The sequence below is a fragment of the Ceratotherium simum genome, chromosome 25 (assembly GCF_057802395.1).
Source record: "Ceratotherium simum simum isolate JZ-2026a chromosome 25, ASM5780239v1, whole genome shotgun sequence".
In the NCBI taxonomy this organism is placed as follows: Eukaryota; Metazoa; Chordata; class Mammalia; order Perissodactyla; family Rhinocerotidae; genus Ceratotherium; species Ceratotherium simum.
Genome location: NC_141924.1, coordinates 7,240,920 through 7,260,234, shown reverse-complemented (window position 1 = coordinate 7,260,234; position 19,315 = coordinate 7,240,920). Strand labels below are relative to the sequence as shown.

The 19,315-nt window shown below is 48.1% G+C and overlaps 1 protein-coding gene across 3 annotated transcripts in view; it reads right to left on the bottom strand.

The window, feature by feature from the left end:
* Positions 1 to 19,315, bottom strand: part of PACSIN2 (protein kinase C and casein kinase substrate in neurons 2) — a 143,688-nt gene that overhangs the window by 31,754 nt on the left and 92,619 nt on the right. For all 3 annotated transcript variants that reach the window (XM_087448802.1, XM_087448800.1, XM_087448801.1), the window contains exon 2: positions 10,361 to 10,499. In XM_087448802.1, coding sequence (XP_087304928.1) covers positions 10,361 to 10,420 — 60 coding nt within the window. In that variant the 5' untranslated portion in view covers positions 10,421 to 10,499. The remainder of the gene's footprint in view (positions 1 to 10,360; positions 10,500 to 19,315) is intronic.

The following is a 19,315-nucleotide window of genomic DNA, read 5'->3' as shown; positions in this document are numbered from 1 at the left end:
GTTTTATCCCAAGCTGATAAAGCACGCCAAGAGACTCCAGGATATTCTCTCTCAATCAGTCTTTTTTTTTTTTTTTTAATTTATTTATTTTTCCCCCAAAGCCCCAGTAGATAGTTGTATGTCATAGCTGCACATCCTTCTAGTTGCTGTATGTGGGACGCGGCCTCAGCATGGCTGGAGAAGCGGTGCATCGGTGCGAACCTGGGATCCGAACCCAGGCCGCCAGCAGCGGAGCACGCACACTTAACCGCTAAGCCACGGGGCCGGCCCTCTCTCAATCAGTCTTAAAGACAAGCAAGAAAGATGACCCTTTCAGGATTCCTTAACCTCAGTCCTGCAGATGGCAACGAGATTGGCTAAGTGAGCTTTTGCTCTCTTATTTGAGTCCATCAGGCCCTCTGACGAGCCTCCTTCCCTCTTCCCCCTCTCACGAGGGGAGGGGCAAAGATCTGGCCCTGCCCCGAAATAAATGACCTTGCACAGGTCTCTCTCCTCGTACTTCTATTCCTTCAGCTGTAAGGTGGAGTTAGAGCTGATTTTGTGAGGACCCAATGCACTGGGATACAGTGAGTCCAGGCTGGGTCTTCCCAGTCAGGCATGTTCTTAGCCTGGTGTGGCCATTACTTGACCACACTTGGCCATTTCTTCATCTTGTCCACTCAGAGACAAAATGAAGAGGGAAACAAGATTGGATGACCTCCACGGGCCCTTCACAATTCCAGGATTTCTAATTGAACAGTCTGTCCATGCCACTAGCTGGCTGGCTATCCCTAGAAGCATGCATAACTCTCAACTTCTGAGGGTCTAGCAACACCCTCTTGCCACTCACAAATAGGTACTGAACACCTACTGGGTGCCAAGGACCTTGTGAGGGATGAGGGCTATAATGGTGAACAAACTGTTAGGGTCCCTACCTTCGTGGGACCTATGTTCAGAAAAATAGCACAATCACAGACGGTGACAAGTTCTGGAAGGAACACTCTGGGTGGTTGGGGCTGCCTGGAGGAAGTGATGTTTGAGGGGAGAGCAGAAGGGAACTCTGTGGGGCAAGGCCACTTTCTGAAGGCTTGAGGCAAGATGTCAAGGCCCGCGGAGTGCGAGCTATACTCAACCTCCTCCGTGAAGCCTCCCCCAAGACCATCCCCCTCTTGTTGTTCTTGCATGGATATCTGCTGTCACACACTAAAATGTGGTAACACAGTGGGTTTTGAGGGCAAGGACCGTGCTTTATTCTTCTCCATCCTCCATGCCAGGCACACAGAGGGCAGCCCACCATATCTTCTCAATGCCCAGTGGTGCTGGGAGCAAGGGCTCTCATTCCACATAGACAGGAGGGGACTGAGAAGCTGCTGAGCGCTCAGCCAGAGGCACAGGCAATGAAGCAACTCAGGATCCTTTATTTATCAAGTTCTTAATCAGTGAGCCACTCGAGCTCTCCCACAAAAGCTAAAAAGAATCAACTCTCAGCACATCATCAGATGGTAACTCCATGGATGTCAAATGAGCAACTAACATACGGGTCTGCCAGTCTGGAAAGTCTTTCAAGCAAAAACCAGCAGGAGAGCCTCCAGTTCCTTCACTTAGGCTTACAAGGCTTTCTGTCAAATCCAGGGTCCGAGTTCGTTTATCCCAAGTCTACTCTTGTCCCAGGCAGGCTAGGAGGCTCCAGGACTGGGCCCTGCAGTGTTGCTATGTCCCCACCCACATTCCCTGCCCAGTGCATCGCAAACGCCACATCCTGTACACACCAGCAGGGCGTCCCCACGGTGACAGCACAGGGCCTCCTATCTTAGGCACCTTTCTTACAACCTATCCCAACCCCTACTCTGAACCTTCCTTTCCAAACAGGGGGTCACAATGGATCTTAGGGTGGTGAAATCTGTGATGTGTGCTTGAAAACACCAAGGAGTGAGGTGTCTGGAAAACCATCAAGTCTGAGCCTTGCTTTCTCACTGTGCTTGGGGGGTCCTCAGTCCCACACGGTTCCAATTCTCCTAGTTCTCCAACCTGCCTTCCAGCTCACTTGCCATCTGGTCGCCCACCTCTCCCTGCACTGGAGCAGAGGGTCTAAGAGCTCCTCATCTTGGTGCTCCCCTGAACCCCCATCTGGACTAGCCCTCACCTCACCAGGCTCCACATCCTCAAAACGGGGTAATGCGATTCACCTGGCAGAGCCCCAGAGAGTTAGAAATAAGTTCATTGCCAGCCTGCTGCTGCTGCTCTTGTTTATTACCAGCCCCAGTTTCCAGCCACCTTGAGCCTGACTGGCATGCTCTGGTTCGACTCTGCCCCAGCACTAGTCCAGTCACTGCCTTGGGGCCTCACTCAGGTCCAACTCCTGGTTTTCAGTTCTCTCCTCCAACACTGAGGGGCCCCACCCTCTGTTCCTGGAATTTGTACTCATCAAGTAGGAGGGTGAAGAAAATGAGGCTCATGGCTGTGCAAAGGCACCCTTTGCTGTTTGCGAGTTTTAAAGCACAAATCCAAGACTTCAACAACTTTAAAGATCAATTGCATCATCAATCTTTAATCTAAATGCTCAAAATGACAAGCTGAAAAATGGAAGAAACGGAAACTCAGAAATTCCAACACTGAGATCTAACGCCAAAAGCAGAACACATAATAACATAGAGAGGAAGGATGTGTTTAAACAAAGTTATTTAAGAACTGAACTCCTTAAGGCTGGTCAGCCAGGTTCACCGCACTCTCCGCCCTTGGCTCACGTTGCTCAGACATCATAAAGGCCCGATGACACCCGTGGACTTGTTCACGAGCACAGCACATGCCCACCTATGAGACCCCGCTCCGGAGCTCACGGTCTCCCGGACATGAGCGCACGCCCACGTTCACCCTTCAGCCAAGTGCCCAGCGAACGGCAGGAGCACATGGCTGCCTAGTGCCCAGGTCACTGCCCTCTTTTATTCTCCCTCACACTCCAGGCAGGTGCTGTAAGAGCTGCCACCACCTGGCTGGTCTGTAAGTAAGGGCTTACTGAAGACTGGCAGCTTTTGGCAGAAACTAACAGTGAAAGGAGGCAGGGACAGCTAGAGAGATGCCCAAAATCAAGTGAACTGCTGGGGTACAAAGCCCAATTACCTAGCAGGGAAATGGCCAGACTGGAAAAGCGGGAACAGCACTTCCTCCAGGCAGCACCTCCCCCTCGTCCCATGCCCACCCCCTCCCCAACTTGCTGCCTCTACAGTATGCCAGCCCTCCCCCAGTCCCCCGCACCAGAATCTCTGGTGTCACCGTCATGACTCCTGTTACACCCACCCCCACACACAAGACCATGAGCTCCTTTGCCCCCATCTCTGTACCTGGGTCCCTCAGCGCCAGCCCCACCAGGCCCAGTCCAAATGTTTGTATACAAATGTCTCAATGGAGCTAAGCACCCCCGAGTCTAAGTTAGCACTCGAAACCCCTCCAGTTCTAAAATCGTGTCATTTATTTGTTACTGAATAGAAAGGGAAAATGTGTTCTCTTACATGGCTTAAACAAGATACTTGACATCACTGAAACCAAATGAGAAAACAAAAATTTATCTTCCGAGGACAAGCTTGACAACAAAAACCTTGAGTGCTCAAGTCTCGCCAGTTAAAAACTGACCAGCTCTTTACCCGGCTCTCACAACAACGGCTTTCAGACAGTGGAGGCCAAGGCTGCACCGACACCAGGAGAGGCCATCTGACTCACCCACCTTGGCCCGTCTCCACGTGTGCAACGTCCATGCGTGTGGCCGAGAAATGGAGTAAGCGAAGAGGTGACACTGTGAGACCACTGGGGCTCGGGGGTCACGGGGACCCTGGCCCTGTGGATGTTATCTGTGATTCTTACAGCCACCCCAGGAAGGAGGAGTTAGCAATGCCATGTCACCGCCTGGGAGACTGAGCAGGTTATTGCACTTCTCCGAGCCCTCAGGGTCACGTACTAGCAAACGGTGGTGCCAGCCAGGAGTCCGCTTCTTCACATGGAAGCAGAAGCGTTGAAGTGTGCGGCAGCCACTGCAAAGGAACGCTTCTCTTCTATACCGAGCTCCCAGGAGGCTGAGAGCAGGGGCAGGAGAGCAGATCTAGAGAGTAGGTGCCTGGGCCCAAATCCCAGCTCCACCAACTACTGTCTATGTGAAGTCGGGCAACACCAAACCACCAGAGCCTCAGTTTCACACCTGTAAAGTGGAGATCACCATTTCAGAAGGCAGTTGTGAGGACTGAGAGCAGAGGCCAGAGTGAACATGCAATAAATGCTAGCCATTATCACTGTTTTTTATTTCTAAACTTTTTGTTATAGTGTAACATTCCCGCTTCCAGACTGTAAGCAAACACCAGTGTGCACACAGCTCAACGACTTTTATGAACGTACACACTCATGCACGGGATACAACAAAGTCACTGCTGTCCTAGAGCCACCTCTGACGCAGCTCTGCTACGCCCACTCAGCAGGCACAGCCCCCTTCTGCATCCTCACAGCATTTGATCTGGACTATTTTAAAGTCACCTTTGTCTGTGGTACTCATGCTGTATCCCCAAGGCCTAGAATAGGGCCTACCATATAGGTGCTCTGTAAATGTTTACTGAAAGAATGATTTCTGCTCAGTATTATGGTTATTTGCATACATATTTTAATTCCAAATATTTGTTTGTAAGCTTCTTATGGGCAGGGCATGTCTTACTCCCAGCATTAAACCACGTCCTTTCTCTGATTCACTCGTACGTTCAATTGACAATCACTCAGTGTGTCAAGCACCATGCTAAGTGACACAGTGAGAACCATGCCCTTGCCCTCACGGAGTTCACAGCCCACAGGGAGAAGCAAATGGTGACGGTACAACATGCTGGAGGAGCATGCAGGGAGGCTGCCTAAGCCCGCAGGAGGGATCAGGGAAGGCTGTCTGGAGGAGGAGCTCCTTGAGAAAGAAATGGAGGTTGGGCTGGAGGAAAGAACACCAGCCTCAGCCCGGACCCTCCCAGGCAGAGAGGCTGCTCTTTGTGGGCGGGAGCCACCCTGACTGCAGCCCAGGGCAGAGCTCCTCAGGGAGGGCCAGGCGGCCCAGCAGCTGCCAACACAGGGTCACGTTTCAGTCATGCTGAAGAGTGTGGTTTTACTTTGAAGGTGATGAAGAAAACTGAAGCTTCCCACCCCGGCCAGAGAGTCAGCGGAGTGGAGAACAGACTGAACACGGCACAGGGAGGCCAGTGCCCTCATCCTTGGTCATGGCACAGCAGATACTGGTTCAATTGAAAGAATGAATTAATGGTTCTATTTAGAAACTTCAGTGAAATTAAGGTATGCCACCAGCCTGCTAGGAAATATGTCTCTGAGCACAGTACAACAAAGCTAATCCACAACTTGCACCCATGGACATGAACTTCACGTGCACCGCCCCATAGGGTTGATACCCACAGACAGGCCATCGTACACAGAAGTCCGTCCAGGTCTGTGTATGTGGAGGGTGGCCAGACAACAAAAGGAATGCATGACTGATGCTGAGTGGCCAAGCAATATTTATTTTACATGCCTGACGCTTCCCACTCACAGCACTAGCCCTGCTGCCCCAAAACTACCCACCACAGCAAATGATGGCTCTGGGGTCCTAAGACTGTGCACCCATCTCGGGACCCCAGGACTCAACCCAGGGCCTGGACTGTGGCCGATGCCAAATCAGGCTTTGTGGAACCCATGAAGACGGGCCAGTGGCATCTTCTAAATATGTTAGCCACAAAATTGGTCCAGAAGGATGGGAAAAGTGCACACCATTCCACATGGATGGCTTTCCAGACAAAACAGCGGTACATGTGGAGACGTTCTCACGTGGTGTGCTGTCTCCACACAGCTCACGTCTGAGAGGAACCTGCAGGGGGAGCCTTCTCTGAAGGAGACAGTAAATACTGGGAGTCACATGCCAACTCTTTAGGGCTAACATTCCCAGAACATTTTACAGCAAGGTATTTACGTCCTCTTCATCTCCCAGATATTCTTCTCCTCAAAGGCACTTTGTGCCACAGAGAGTGCAGTACAGGTCAGCCCCAGCCTGGCTTCGTCCAGGGAGATCTGACTGTAACTGCACATACTGCTGACAGGTGAGCAGAACTCCTGCCTTAGGGATGAGGCAGATTCAGGGTCCAGTTCCCAAAATTAGTAGTTTGCCCTCTCCCAGCCAGGCCCCCAAAAAGCCCTTGGAGATTCGGGCAGCAGCACTCAGGCCTGCCGGGGACAAACCCACCATCACATGCCCAGAGCCCACCAAGGGCAGAGGAGGCCAGGCTTTCCTAGGAAGTACTGGTGACACCTGAAAAGCCCCTCAGCCTGCAGCCTTGGCTCTCTCTGTACACCAGCACCCAGAGCCAAAGAGAAGACCCAGATGCAGGGCCTGAAAGTGGGGGACACAGTGGGAGGGCCCGCAGGCTCTGGGAAGTGAGCCAGAACATGCGCCAGAGGCAGCCGAGCCACCCCACACCCCACTGGGAAGCTCTCGGGCAGGATGTGCCAGGCTCCAATTTGCTGAAGGAGCCACCCACTTGGGGAACAGCCTCCACTTGGCCCCAACCTACCCAATCCCGCATGACTTCTCACCCCCAAAACAGGCCCTTGGCTCCAAAAACGTCAAGATCCTCATCCTTCTGTGGTCACACTCTTTCCAGCCTCTAGACTTTGCTCCAGCCTGGAATGCCATCTCTTCTCCCTGTTCCCAACTCAAAGCCCAGCCCTACGTACCCCATACACCTTCTCTGGTGATGCCAGCCAGCAGACCTTCTCCTCTGAACTCTGTGTCACTGAGGGGCAGAGCTGTGGCTTGGCCCCTCTGCCCTCATACTCCACAGAGGCCACTCTCCTTTCTCCTCCCAGCTACATTATAAGCACCTGCATTGCAGGAATCAGATCACCCCTCCTCTTTTTTTCTAAATCTCTTACTACAGTGTCGGGTAATACAGAAAGTGTCCCCTCCAAATACCCACTAAATACTTCTATTTGATATTATGTCCCTGTGGGCCATCTCTCCTCCCACAGATCAGTCCTTGCTCACTCATTCATCTAGCAAACACCTGAGTGCTTAGTAAGCACCAATCCCGCTCATTTTCCATGCCACCTTTCCTGCCCTCTCCCCCAAGAGGAGCCCCTCTTCCCCCTGTGCACCCTAGCAAATCCTACAGCACCTTGCACAACGGTCTGTCTAGCATCTGTCTCCTCCCTTGGGGAGTTGACCTCCAAATGTCACAGCCAAAGGCTCCTAGAGAGCAGGGCCTTGTCCCTCCTGCACAGGCACACAGCCAGCATGCAGAAGACGGTTCTGGAATGACTCACTCAGGTCATTATCTTTTGGTGGAAAGGAGTAAAATTAAGCACAAATGACTTTTCTACCTTGAGACCACAAGGCTTTCTTTAGATTTGTGCACCCCTGTGGGTCACACCATTGAGAAGTCACCTTCCATGGGAAAGAGGGAACTTGTTGGCAACTTGGAGAGATGTGCAGCTGGCAGCGTGCACCTGAGTCACTGAGAGCCAAGCAGGCCAGCTCAGTCTGAGCAATCACTCCTCCACTCAGTGAACATCCACCAAGGAGGAGGATGAGGAGGAGGAGGAGGCACTGCTGACTTATACAAGCTGAAGAGGAATTTCAGGGACAGCATTACAAGATGAGCAGAGCCTGCCTAGAAAACAAACCCATCTGCCTTAGCGTTCTTCAGACAAAAGGAGAGGCTCTTGTCTCTAACATTATCGCAGGAATTTAACAGGGAGCCTCAGAACATAAATCAATGACAAAACTTGTTAAAGCTACTTGATTTAATATATGCTGACAATACATACTGGCAACTTCCACCGACAGTTTTTTTTAACAAGCAGCTGAAGACTTCTGTAATAACACTGTATTTAGCTACTCAATTTTCCCAGAGCAGTTTCTGTCATTTCTGCTACTATTACTCCCATTTTACAGACTGGAGAATTGAGGCAAAGAAAACTTAGTAACTTGCCCAAAGCCACACATATGTAGTAAGTGACGAGGCAGGGAGTCAAACCCAGGCCACCTGGCTCCAAAGCACACGTCCGAATCTGCCCCATTGCCTCTCCTGGTGTCATTCGCAAGGCCTTCCGTGTGTGCTAGCCTCTCTGCACCACCACCTAGCTCAAGGCAGGTTCTGATTAATACCAGACGGTAATGTCACCACAGCTACAAAACAGAAAGTTTCCCCATGACTTTAAAGAATTCTATCTTTAGTTTTGGTTCAGTGTTGAAAATAACAAGGACCTGCATTTCTAAAGGCCAGCTCCACAGGAACTCACAGGAGGCTCTGTACAGCCACCACTGGCTCCTGAGTGCTTCTGCAATGCTGGCAAGGCCACAGCCTCCCTGGGCGCCAGCAAGCGGGGTCTGCCCACCTGTGAACCCAGACCGGCATACGGGGGCGGAGGCGCAGTACTGAATTCCAGCATTGTCCCAGAAGCACCTCCCAAGTGCACCTTATAACCGCCTGTCCTAATACAGCTTCATCTAGTTTCACCACAACCCTCCCCCCACCCCGTGAGAATGCACCTGACAAAGCCAGGGAGCCCCTGCCGCCGAGAGGCTGGGACATGCCCATGACTCTCGCTGCCCCTGTCACTCTTGCTGCCTTCTGTGAAATGTTTCCCAGGGCCAATGTGCCTCTCTGGCTACTGAAACAAGCTCCAGCCTAGATACCCACCAGGAAGGCTGCTACCAGCTGAGGGGTAGGGGCTCGGGCTGTAACATTTCCCACTGGAGCCTCACAGGGTCTAGCACACAGTAGGTGCTGAATAAACACATATTTTTAATAAAATGAAGTATTCAGCTAAAAGTCAATAATAACGTTTCCCCCTTACATAGGAAAGAAAAGTGTTGATAGAATTTTGAGCTCTGGGCCGGCCCCATGGCGTAGCAGTTAAGCGCATGCACTCCACTGCTGGTGGCCCGGGTTCAGATCCCAGGCGCGCACCAATGCACTGCTTGTCACGCCATGCTGTGGCGGTGTCCCACATAAAGTGGAGGAAGATGGGTACGGATGTTAGCCCAGGGCCAGTCTACCTCAGCAAAAAGAGGAGGACTGGCGTGGATGTTAGCTCAGGGCTGATCTTCCTCACAAAAAAAAAAGAATTCTGAGCTCCTTGCCCATCCTTTTTAAACTTGGGCACCTGTGATCACTTGTTTCTATTAGACTATAATATCAGATAGCATTTGATGTCAAGCAAAATCACACACCTAATTAAGTTTATAAAGCTATTTCATGCGAGCCCCCAGTAAACCCCAGGGCATCATCCTCATCTCCTGCACCTCTGGAGCCTCCTGCGTCAGGAAAGCGCCCACGTGGATGCTTATGCCTATGTCTATATTCTCATTTCCTCCTGGCAGCCTCCCATGAGGGCTAGTATCATCACCCCGTTAGAGATGAAGACTCTGAGGCTCAGATCAGTCAAGCAACTTACCCAAGGTCACACAGCTAGTAATGGCACAGCTGGGATCAGAACCCAGATCTTTCCAACTGCAAAGCCAGTGCTCTTTCCAATAAGCCCACATCTGCCAGGAAAGTTCCAGGGGTTTTGCCACAAGAACAAAATTTCATCAAAAATGGATTTTCCAGGGCCGGCCTGGGGCATAGTGGTTAAGTTCGTGCACAACACTTCAGCAGCCTGGGGTTTGCAGGTTCAGATTCCGGGAGTGGACCTACCACCATTCATTAAGCCATGCTGTGGCGGCGTCCCATATGAAAAATGGGGGAAGACTGGCACAGATGTTAGCTCAGTGACAATCTTCCTTAGCAAAAAGAGGAGGATGGGCAACAGATGTCAGCTCAGGGCCAATCTTTCTTACCAAAAAAATAAAAAAGGACTTTCCTTTGACCAGCAGGCAGGAAAAGAAGGTGGGGCTCAGGAAAGGAGAACTTCATGTGCATAGACTGACAGAAGATCCTCCAACAAGCATGAGGGCAGTTTGTTCAGCCCTCTGGCCACTTGCCTGCACTGTCCAGCATGACGTCACATCACTACCATCCATTTTTCTATACAAAACTCAACAGTAATGCTGCCTCTCAGGCCAAGCCCAATAATTAGTGTGTGTCTCTCCAAGTCACAACGTGGCTAAACATGAAAAGGAAGACCCGAGAATGGACAAACTGACGAGATGTGAAAAACCGCTTTAACCTCTTTAGGCATCACACTTTTCTAGCAAGGAACGTTCACCACCTTCACTGAGAGCTAAGCTCTACCTGCTGCCATCTAGATCTGACCACCAGTGCCTGGCTGGTTTTGAGGTATGTTCATCTCATCCCCCCCATCCTGGCCAAAAAAAAAGACCTCTCAGGCACCATTGGCCTGGTCTCTGCATTCATCAAAAAGAAAGTACGGGCATCACCTCCCAGAAGCTGTCGCTGGACACTTCTACTCCCACGGAATCATCGTAAGCGACAGACATCTCTTCAAAGGGTGAGGGAGCAGCAGGGAACGCGTCAATTCAGAGGTCAACTTCAGATGCTCAAAATCCGTAGTCAAACCTATAAAAGAAAAACATATCATTGTGGTTTTTAAATGCCCAAGTGAAAAGGCAAGCCATCTCCATTTTACAACTTTCATTTCCATCACTGCCTTTGCAAAGAACAGTCTAAAATGTTTCCTCTAGGTGGGAGACAGTCAATAAACTAAACTCTGGGCACTGACATCTACGTGCATGTTACATGCTGGGGTGTGTGTATTTCACATCAACAAGTAAACCTCAACATCTTACTGAAGAGCTCAAAGAGCTTTCTGAAGAACAATTTGCATTCTTAGATCAACAGACTGACAGCCTGACTAAATAATCTTCCTCATCCCTTAGAGAAAAGGACAGAGAACTTGTGAGACTACGCAAAAGCAGGCAGAGTCCCTGCAATTCTGGGCTCGCCCTGTCCCAGCCTATCCTACCCACCCGGCAGGACGAGGACCTGGGGTAAAATGTGGGTGGAAATAATCCACCTTTGACCCCAGACTCCACTCTCCACAGAGTTTCCACCACGTTCCGCTTGTGTTGGGCATTGTCTCCTCCCCTCCCCATGACTGACTCAGCCACTGAAGCCTCGAATTCAGCCCAGTTTATTCTGACACCATCTATGTGAGGGTCAGCTAGAAAGAGTAAAGACAAGTTAAACTGATCACTTCTGAGTAACAACTCAATGTTCTAAATCCAGGCAAGGGCAAAGGGATGATTATTTCCCTGCTAGAGGTAAGAAGGTGGAGGACGCCAGCTACATTCATAAACACAAAGCACTTTGATGGAAAGACCTGTCCACAACCAGATAAGACCCCCTGACTTCTTGGTGAAAAGGTGACTCCACCCTCCTTTACATCCCTCTGTGCTCAGATTGCACAGCCAGAGACCCGAAACTTTCCTAACTACCAGTCAGGAGTCCCAAGCCTCAGCTTAAGCGACGGGAGGGAGAAGGTGGGGCGGGGTAGGCAGAGTGATCTACACTGTTATACCTACGAGGTACAAGACTGTGTTCTAGGTACTTTTCCATGTTATCACATTTAATCCTTGCGATTCCCTGTGAGACAGTCTAGAAGCACAGTAAGGAACACAGGCTCTAGAGTCAGGCTGCCTGGGCTCCAACTCCAGACCCATTCATTACTCACTAGCTGGGCAACAGTGGGCACGTTACTAACCTGTCTGGGCCTCAATGGCCTTATCTGTAAAAGAGAGACAATAATGGAACCTGTATCACAGCATTACTGTGAAGATCAAATGAGGCAATACACACAGGGGTGAACAATACACGGTCCATAGTAAGCACTATGGACATAGTAAATTATAATGTAATTATTATTAGATAGTAATTATTATTACTATCATTACTTCTATCTCTCCTTTATAGTTGAAAAAACTGACGCTTAGGGAGTTTAAGTAACTTGCCCATGGTCACCCAAGTATTGAATGGTGGAGACCAGCATTTGACACCAACTCTGCATGTTTGCTAAGGTATTGTTCTCTCCACCATACCAAGATATTTTCCAAAAACGATCTCAAATTTACGTCAGGTGTCCTATAACCCAAGAATTAATTGCTAATGAAAAGGGTTTAATCTGATGGATTTCACAGCTTCCAAAATTGAACACAGCACCGTACGGGGCCAATAAACTCAAATTATGGTGTTTCAAAGTACTCCAGATGCACGCATGCCATTACCAGGCAGAGTTAAACGGGTGCCACACACACACGCTTCCTGACAGCACGCTAGCTGCATCTCTGCTCCGTAATCACAGGGGCAGCACGTCATTCTAATCGCTGGGCTACCACAAAGCATGGACAGGCCTCTCTGGCCTGGGCCCTGGTGCCATGTTTCACAGCATTCTCTTTTTCTGTGGAATCTTATGCTCTTAGCCAGGGCCCTCCTAGAAGCACCCCAGCCCCTGTCTGCAACAGCAGAAAGTCTTCTACCCAGAGCAGCTGCTGTCTGCTCCGGGCTCCTCAGGGATTAGCTGGGCTTTTGGCTCAGGCAAGTCTCAAAGTGGCCCGATGAAGCCACTGGCTAGGCTGCCTGGCCAGCTCCAGAGAGCAGCTGCAGGGAGCAGGTGTAGGGAGGAGCAGGCGCCTGCCCTGGATGGAGAAGCAGCTTGACACTTGAAAAGCTCAGGCAGAGGAATTCATCTGGGTTCAGCCATGGTTTAGACACAAAGGGAGGATCAGTTCTGCACAAGATTTATTAAGCACCTACTAAGTGCCAAGAGTCGAGAAGAGGTTGCCTCTGGGCTCAGCACAAAAAGGCACGGTTGACTGCTAGGAGCAAGGACCTGAATCACCGAGAAGAGATGCCCTGCCAAGTAACAAAACCAAGAAACACTGGAGCTGCTGACGGCATCGGAGACGAGGCGTAAGCTTAGCTGACCAGTGGGAATAAGGAAAGCCCAGCTTGCACACAGTGGCAAGTTGGTGATTTCCCCCAGTCCAGGGCCCTGGATCTCACCATAGCACTGTGCTCAGTGACTGTGACATCCCCAAGATCACACCTGCACGAGGGCCAAGCTGACCCCACTGGTAGCCCATGTAGCCACAGCCCAACGTTTAACAACTACAGTCAGCTCAACTGCCCTCGTGTGTGCTAGAGTTCATTTCAATGCCGAACCAGCTCCCTCACACAAATTCTTCAGTTCTTCTCTTCCCCACCTCCCGACTTACACATTCTCCAAGCTTATATAGGAATGCCATTATTAATCTAAATAAAACAAAATTAGGAAGGCAAATCTCTTTTTGTAAAATTGTACAAGGCATTCCAGACCCAAATATAAATGACTTTTGGAAGCTCTGTATCACTACTTCACTTTTGACTTGTAATAATTCAGAATTAGCGACATTTTTCTTCTGAACCCTTGAAGCAGATCTTACATAGGGTCTCATTGAACTGTTCAGCCTCCTCTAAGAGGTCAGAAAGCAGCAAGGACATTCACAGTCCTATAGAGGAAACTGAGGCAAGGCATTAAAAACCCAAATAGACAGAAAGTGAGACGAAGAAGGGAAGATCTCCTGCCCAAAGAGTTAGTGAGATAATGTAGGTGAAAGCCTAGGATGGTGGCAATCAGGAAAGTTCAGGTTCAAATCCCAGCTCTACCATTGATGAGCTGGTGACCACGAGAAAGCCAGTTAGTTCTCTGAGCCCTGGTTTCCCGAGCTGTGCTCCACCAGGTTTCAGTGATGGTTAAACAAGATGGTACACAAAGGCGCCAGGACCCAGGCTGCAGCCCATGGCAGGGCCCCCTCAGTGGGAGCCTTGTCCTCACCCAGCACCCTTGGTTCCAAGTGTCCTCACTACCTCCTGCAGCTCCACATGACAGTCACAAGGAAGGCAGGCAAAAGCGAGGGCCTGGGGGACAAGGATCTGTACCACAGAGAAAACCCAACTGATATTAAGCACTGGTCGACCTGAGAACTCATCTCTGACATTCACAGAGCAACACCAACCTCTGGGGGACTTGGGTTCAGGCCCTGCCCAACTGCCCCACCCCTCCCAAAGCACCCTGCTCCAACCTCAGTGATCCTGGTCTCTCCTGGCTCTCCCTTCCCTCTCCCATAAACCCCCTTTCCTTCTCCTGTCACCGGTATGCCCCATAGTCTGTTCTTGAGGTTCTTCCTGTACCTCCCAGCAATGGTCTCATCCTCTCCTGTGACTTCAAATATCACCAATATGTGGGAAGCAGCAGCACCCCTTTCGAGAGACAGCCTGTCAATAAAATTAAAACGAGAGTATTTCCCTCATAGGACTGTATGAGGACTAGAGATGAGAAATCGAAACCACACAGCATACATCTGACACCCTAAAAGTGGTAGCCACTGCTCTTAAAACGCAGAAAACCACCAAAGGGTAGTGAGTGCCAGTGATGGGCTGGATTTGCTTTTTGCTTTCCCATGATTACTGTTGCTGGGCTAAGCACTTTTACTGAGGCTTCCCCCAGTACCCTGGCACTGCCACCAGCCCTCCTTTACTCAGCGATGGGAGGCCAATCATCACCTACCACCTAGGGAGATTCCCTCAGGCAGCAGGCACCCTACTAAGTGCTTTGCACGTGCTGGCAATCTGCAAGGGTGCTGCCCAGGATGAGGCTCCCATCAAGGCAGGCCCTGCATGGGCTGCAACCTGGGGTCCTGGGGCCTTCATTTAACTCTACTGTCAACCCTATGAGGGAGCTGTTAGCATCATGCTCCTTGTTAAAGCTAGGGAAACTGAGGCACAGAAAGGGTAAGGAGTTACCCAAGTGGTGGAGTTGAGATCTGAATAAAGACAGGTTCACACCAGCCATGCTCTTAACCACTGACTATAACCACCTCAGTGCTGAGCTCAAATATTCTAGAATATAAAATGTGAAAGTCACATGCTGCTGTGCCTTTCTGAGCTACTGCTAAAGTCCTGTCATCACAGACAGTCTGTTGATCTCAGCCTTTCAGATGCCTGAGTCGTAACACCGTGGTTTTACTCCGATTTCCCTCATTAATGTCTTACATAAATTATACGTTGCTCTGTGTCCTACCTTTTCACTCCTTAACGAGGTCATTTGTTGCATAGATATTCTTAATTCTAATACAGTCTAATTTATCAATGTTTTCTATAATAGTTAGTGCTTTTTATGTCCTGTTTAAGAAGTCTTTTCTTGTGCTGAGGTCATAAAGATATTCATCCACCTGCATTATCTTTTAAATGGTTTGGCTTGGCTGGTTTTTACTATTCATATCCAGAAATGATTTTTGTATGTGATACGACATACAAGTTTCATTTTTCCCATGTGGATATCAATTGTTCCAGCACCGTTTGTTGAAAAGAGCTTCCTTCCCTCCCTATTCTGCAGCGCCACTTTTGTCCACAGATGTGTGGATCTTCATGTAGGCTCTCTGTTCCACCCTGTGTCTGTCTTGTGACAGTACCACATTGTCTTTTTTTTTTTTCCCCAAAGCCCCGGTAGATAGTTGTATGTCATGGTTGCACATCCTTCTAGTTGCTGTATGTGGGACGCGGCCTCAGCATGGCCAGAGAAGCGGTTCCTCGGTGCGTGCCAGGGATCCGAACCCGGGCCGCCAGCAGCGGAGCGTGCACACTTAACCGCTAAGCCACGGGGCCGGCCCCCACATTGTCTTAATTACCACAATCATATAAGAATTCCTGGTATCTAGCAGAGGAAGTCCTCCCACTTTGTTCTTCTTCAAGAGTGGTTTGGCTATGCTGGGCCCTTTGTATTTCCATATACATCTTAAAATCTGCTTATTCAGTTCCACCAACCAACCAGCTCTGCTGGGATTTTGATTAGGATTTCACCAAATCCTCAGACCACTCTGAGAGAATGAAGATCTTTACAATAATCCATGGAATATACTCCGTTTATTCCGGCCTTCTTTAATTCCCTCAATAACAATCCATAGTCTTTTGTATAGAATTCTTGCACACCTTTGGTTAGTGTATTACTCAGTATTTAATAGATTTGATATTATAAGTGGTATCTTTTTACATTTTTCACTTTATTTATTGCTAATATATAGAGCAACTGATTTTGTATGCTCACCATGTATCCAGCAACTTTGCACTTATTATTTATTTCCTTTTTTCTTATTATTATTTCTAATAATCTATAAATTCATTTGGATGTCCTATACATATATTCACATCATATTCAAATACTGACAGTTTTATTTCTTCCTTTCTAATTCTTACGGCTTTTATTTCTTTTTCTTGCTTTACTGCACTGGAGAGGACTTCCAATAAAATGTAGAGATCCTTTCTGGTCTCAAAGACAAAGCTTTCAACATTTCACCATTAAGAATGATGTTTGCCATAGGATTTTTAAAAATATCACTTTTCAGGTTAAGAAAATTTCCTTCTACTATAATTCTACTAAGAGCTTTTATCACAAATGGATGTTTATGTAAGATTGGCTTTATTTTTCCTTAAACATTTGGCAGAATTTGTCAGTGAAGGCATCTAGGCCTGGAGTTTTCCTTAAGTAGCTTTAATCATAGATTCTAGTTAAAAGGTAGAAGATTATTCAGGTATTTTCTACTTCTTTGAGCACTGTATTTGTAAAGTTGTAAGGTTTTCTAAGGAATCCAGTTCATTTTTTTCAAATTTATTGGCATAGAATTGTTTATATTATCCTCTTACAATTGTTGTAAAGACTGAATGATCTGTAGTAATGTCCCCCTTTCCATTCTTGACATTAGGTTTTTGTGCCTTTCCCCTCTCTCTCCCCCTTTTTTTTTTTTTTTTTTGGAGAGGAAGATCAGCCCTGAGCTAACATCTGTTGCCAATCCTCCTCTTTTTGCTAAGATTGTCCCTGGGCTAACATCCATGCCCATCCCCTCTACTTTATATGGGACACCACCACAGCATGGCTTGACAAGCGGTGCATCAGAGTGCGCCCGGGGTCTGAACCCGTGACCCCCCAGGCCACTGAAGCGGAACGCGTGCACTTAACCACTGCGCCACTGAGCCGGCCTCAGTGTGCCTTTTCTCTTGATCAATCTCATCAGAGGTTTATCAATTTTTACCCCTTTTCAAAGAATCAACTTTTAGCTTTCTTTCAGCTGTCTACTGAATATTTGTCTTCTTTTTCCTTGGTTTCTCCCCCTTTTACTTCCTTCCTTCTACCATCTTTGGCTTCAACTTGTTCTTTTTCTAACTTCTAGAAATGAAAGCTTAGTTCATTAATTTTCAGGCTTTCTTCTTTTCTAATACATGCATTTAAAGCTATAAATTTCCCTCTAACCACAATTTTAGCTATATTCCACAATCACATTTATTTTTCATAATAGTCCTGAGGTAGGTATTTTTATTTCCTTTTTGCAGATAAGAAACTAAAGGTCAATTAACTTACTCAAGGTTATAAATGGTGATAAATGGTGAGATCAAGACTCAAAACTAGGTTCTCTGGTTCTAAAATTCAAGATTTTCCTATTATAATACATTACATATAAGCAGTGTATAGGTATTATGAATAAAATGCTATGAAAATATCAAGAAAGCAAGGACACGTCCCTTCCTCCATAGGGTACAGGAAAAGCTAGAAAGGGACTTACAGGCAGATGGGCTCTGCTTTGGTGCACAGGAAAAGGGCTTCCTATCTGTACAGGGAGGAGGGTCAAGATGGGTCAAAGGAGGCCAAGGCAATCTCATCTATCTCTGGAAATCCATGATGGGTGATTTTACAAAAGTAACAGAATCAGCCCTCAGCCTTCAGGGCTTGCACGAGAAACGTTCTCCACGATGAATAGTTAGACTCGTTCTTTCATGGCCAGGATTTGACTGGCACCACAGACTCAATATGGCACAATGATCAACCACTATTCCTGGGACCACATGACCTCTTGAGTCACACCAGCCATGGCCAAGCTCAGAGATGGTCAGGAGGGGAGTGGAAGAAAAAAGACTAGAAAGCATTACATGGCTTAGTGACACAATGGTTTTGTGTCAACTTAAAATTGGAAAGAGGGGAAGATCTGCCATTATCAGCTGCTCCTGGTGAGCCTTATTCATTCATTCAATAAAGATCTAAGCTTCAGAACTAAGCTAGTACTAGGAATACAAATAGCCCATGGGCTAGACCTCAACTTCTTTTAAATAAAACTGAAAAACAACTAAACTGGAGTAGGATAATGGGAAAATCAGGAAAGACTCAAATGTTAAATTTGTCATGCCAAGAGAAAAAATATTCTTTGCCCTTTTAGTACTGCAAATAAAGTAAAATTGGCAATAAATGCTTGACGACAATCAAAATAAAATCTCAGAATGTCTGCTCTGTATATTTACATAAGACAAGAAAAATGACAATACCCAATGTTAAGGGGTCTTAATGTACCAATCAACTTGGGTGGTCTTTTTTTTGTTTTTTTAATGTATTTGTATCTTAGAAAAACAAAAATAACCCATATTTTCCATAGAGAACACAGAGAAGAGAGTTTGGCAGAGAAAGAAAGGCCAGGAAGAAGGCTCAAGGCCATAGTTTCATCACTCAGAGACAACACAATGTCACTCTTCCCTCACAGCTTGTTTCCAGGCATCACTTCATGCCCTCCTTAAAATGAGGGATGGGGTGGGGTGGACACATGTGACTAGGGGGCCAAGAGCTGCAGATAAATAACTCTAAGGTAAGAAGAGGGGGCATAGGGTATGGCCTATACTCTAAGAGAAAATGAGCTTCCTGAACAAAGCCCCCTAATGTCCAGCCAAACACCAGCGCTCTGTTCTAGTATGTGGATGCTCACTTGAGGGCGTCCCCTCCTGAGTGGGAACCAGCTGCAGAGCAGGCCATACCCCAGGAGCCATGCTCCATCCCATAGGGAAACCAAGGCCACCAAGGAAGGAACTAGAAGAGCTAGAACACCTAATGTTGCCACATAGGCGTTCAATAACTATAATGAGCGAATGACTCCCCCAAAGAAGGCTCTCTTGGCTGAAGTCGGCCATGTTGGTGTCAAATAAAGCAAGCCTGCTTCAACCAGACATGGTTCTGCACTCCGCCTGGGAGTCCACATAGGAGTAAATCAACATCAAAGCAGCTCCCACGTATCAAGCACCGCTTAGCACCGCCAGGTGGTCTAGGCGAGCTTCAGACATACTATTTTTGTTCCTCAAAAACCCTGCAATGATGCAGTTTGTCCTCGTTTTACAGGAAGGCAACCGAGGTGCCAACAATTCAAATCACTGGTCAATGGCCCCACAGCTCGTAAATGCTAGGTCAGGACTCAACCCTGACTGTCTGACTCCATGCTGCCCAACGCCAGCAGGACCCTGCATGTCCAGCCATGAGTCATTCCCAGATCTGGCAGCCCTGCTTGACCAGGAGGCTGCTCCCTCAGAAAGGG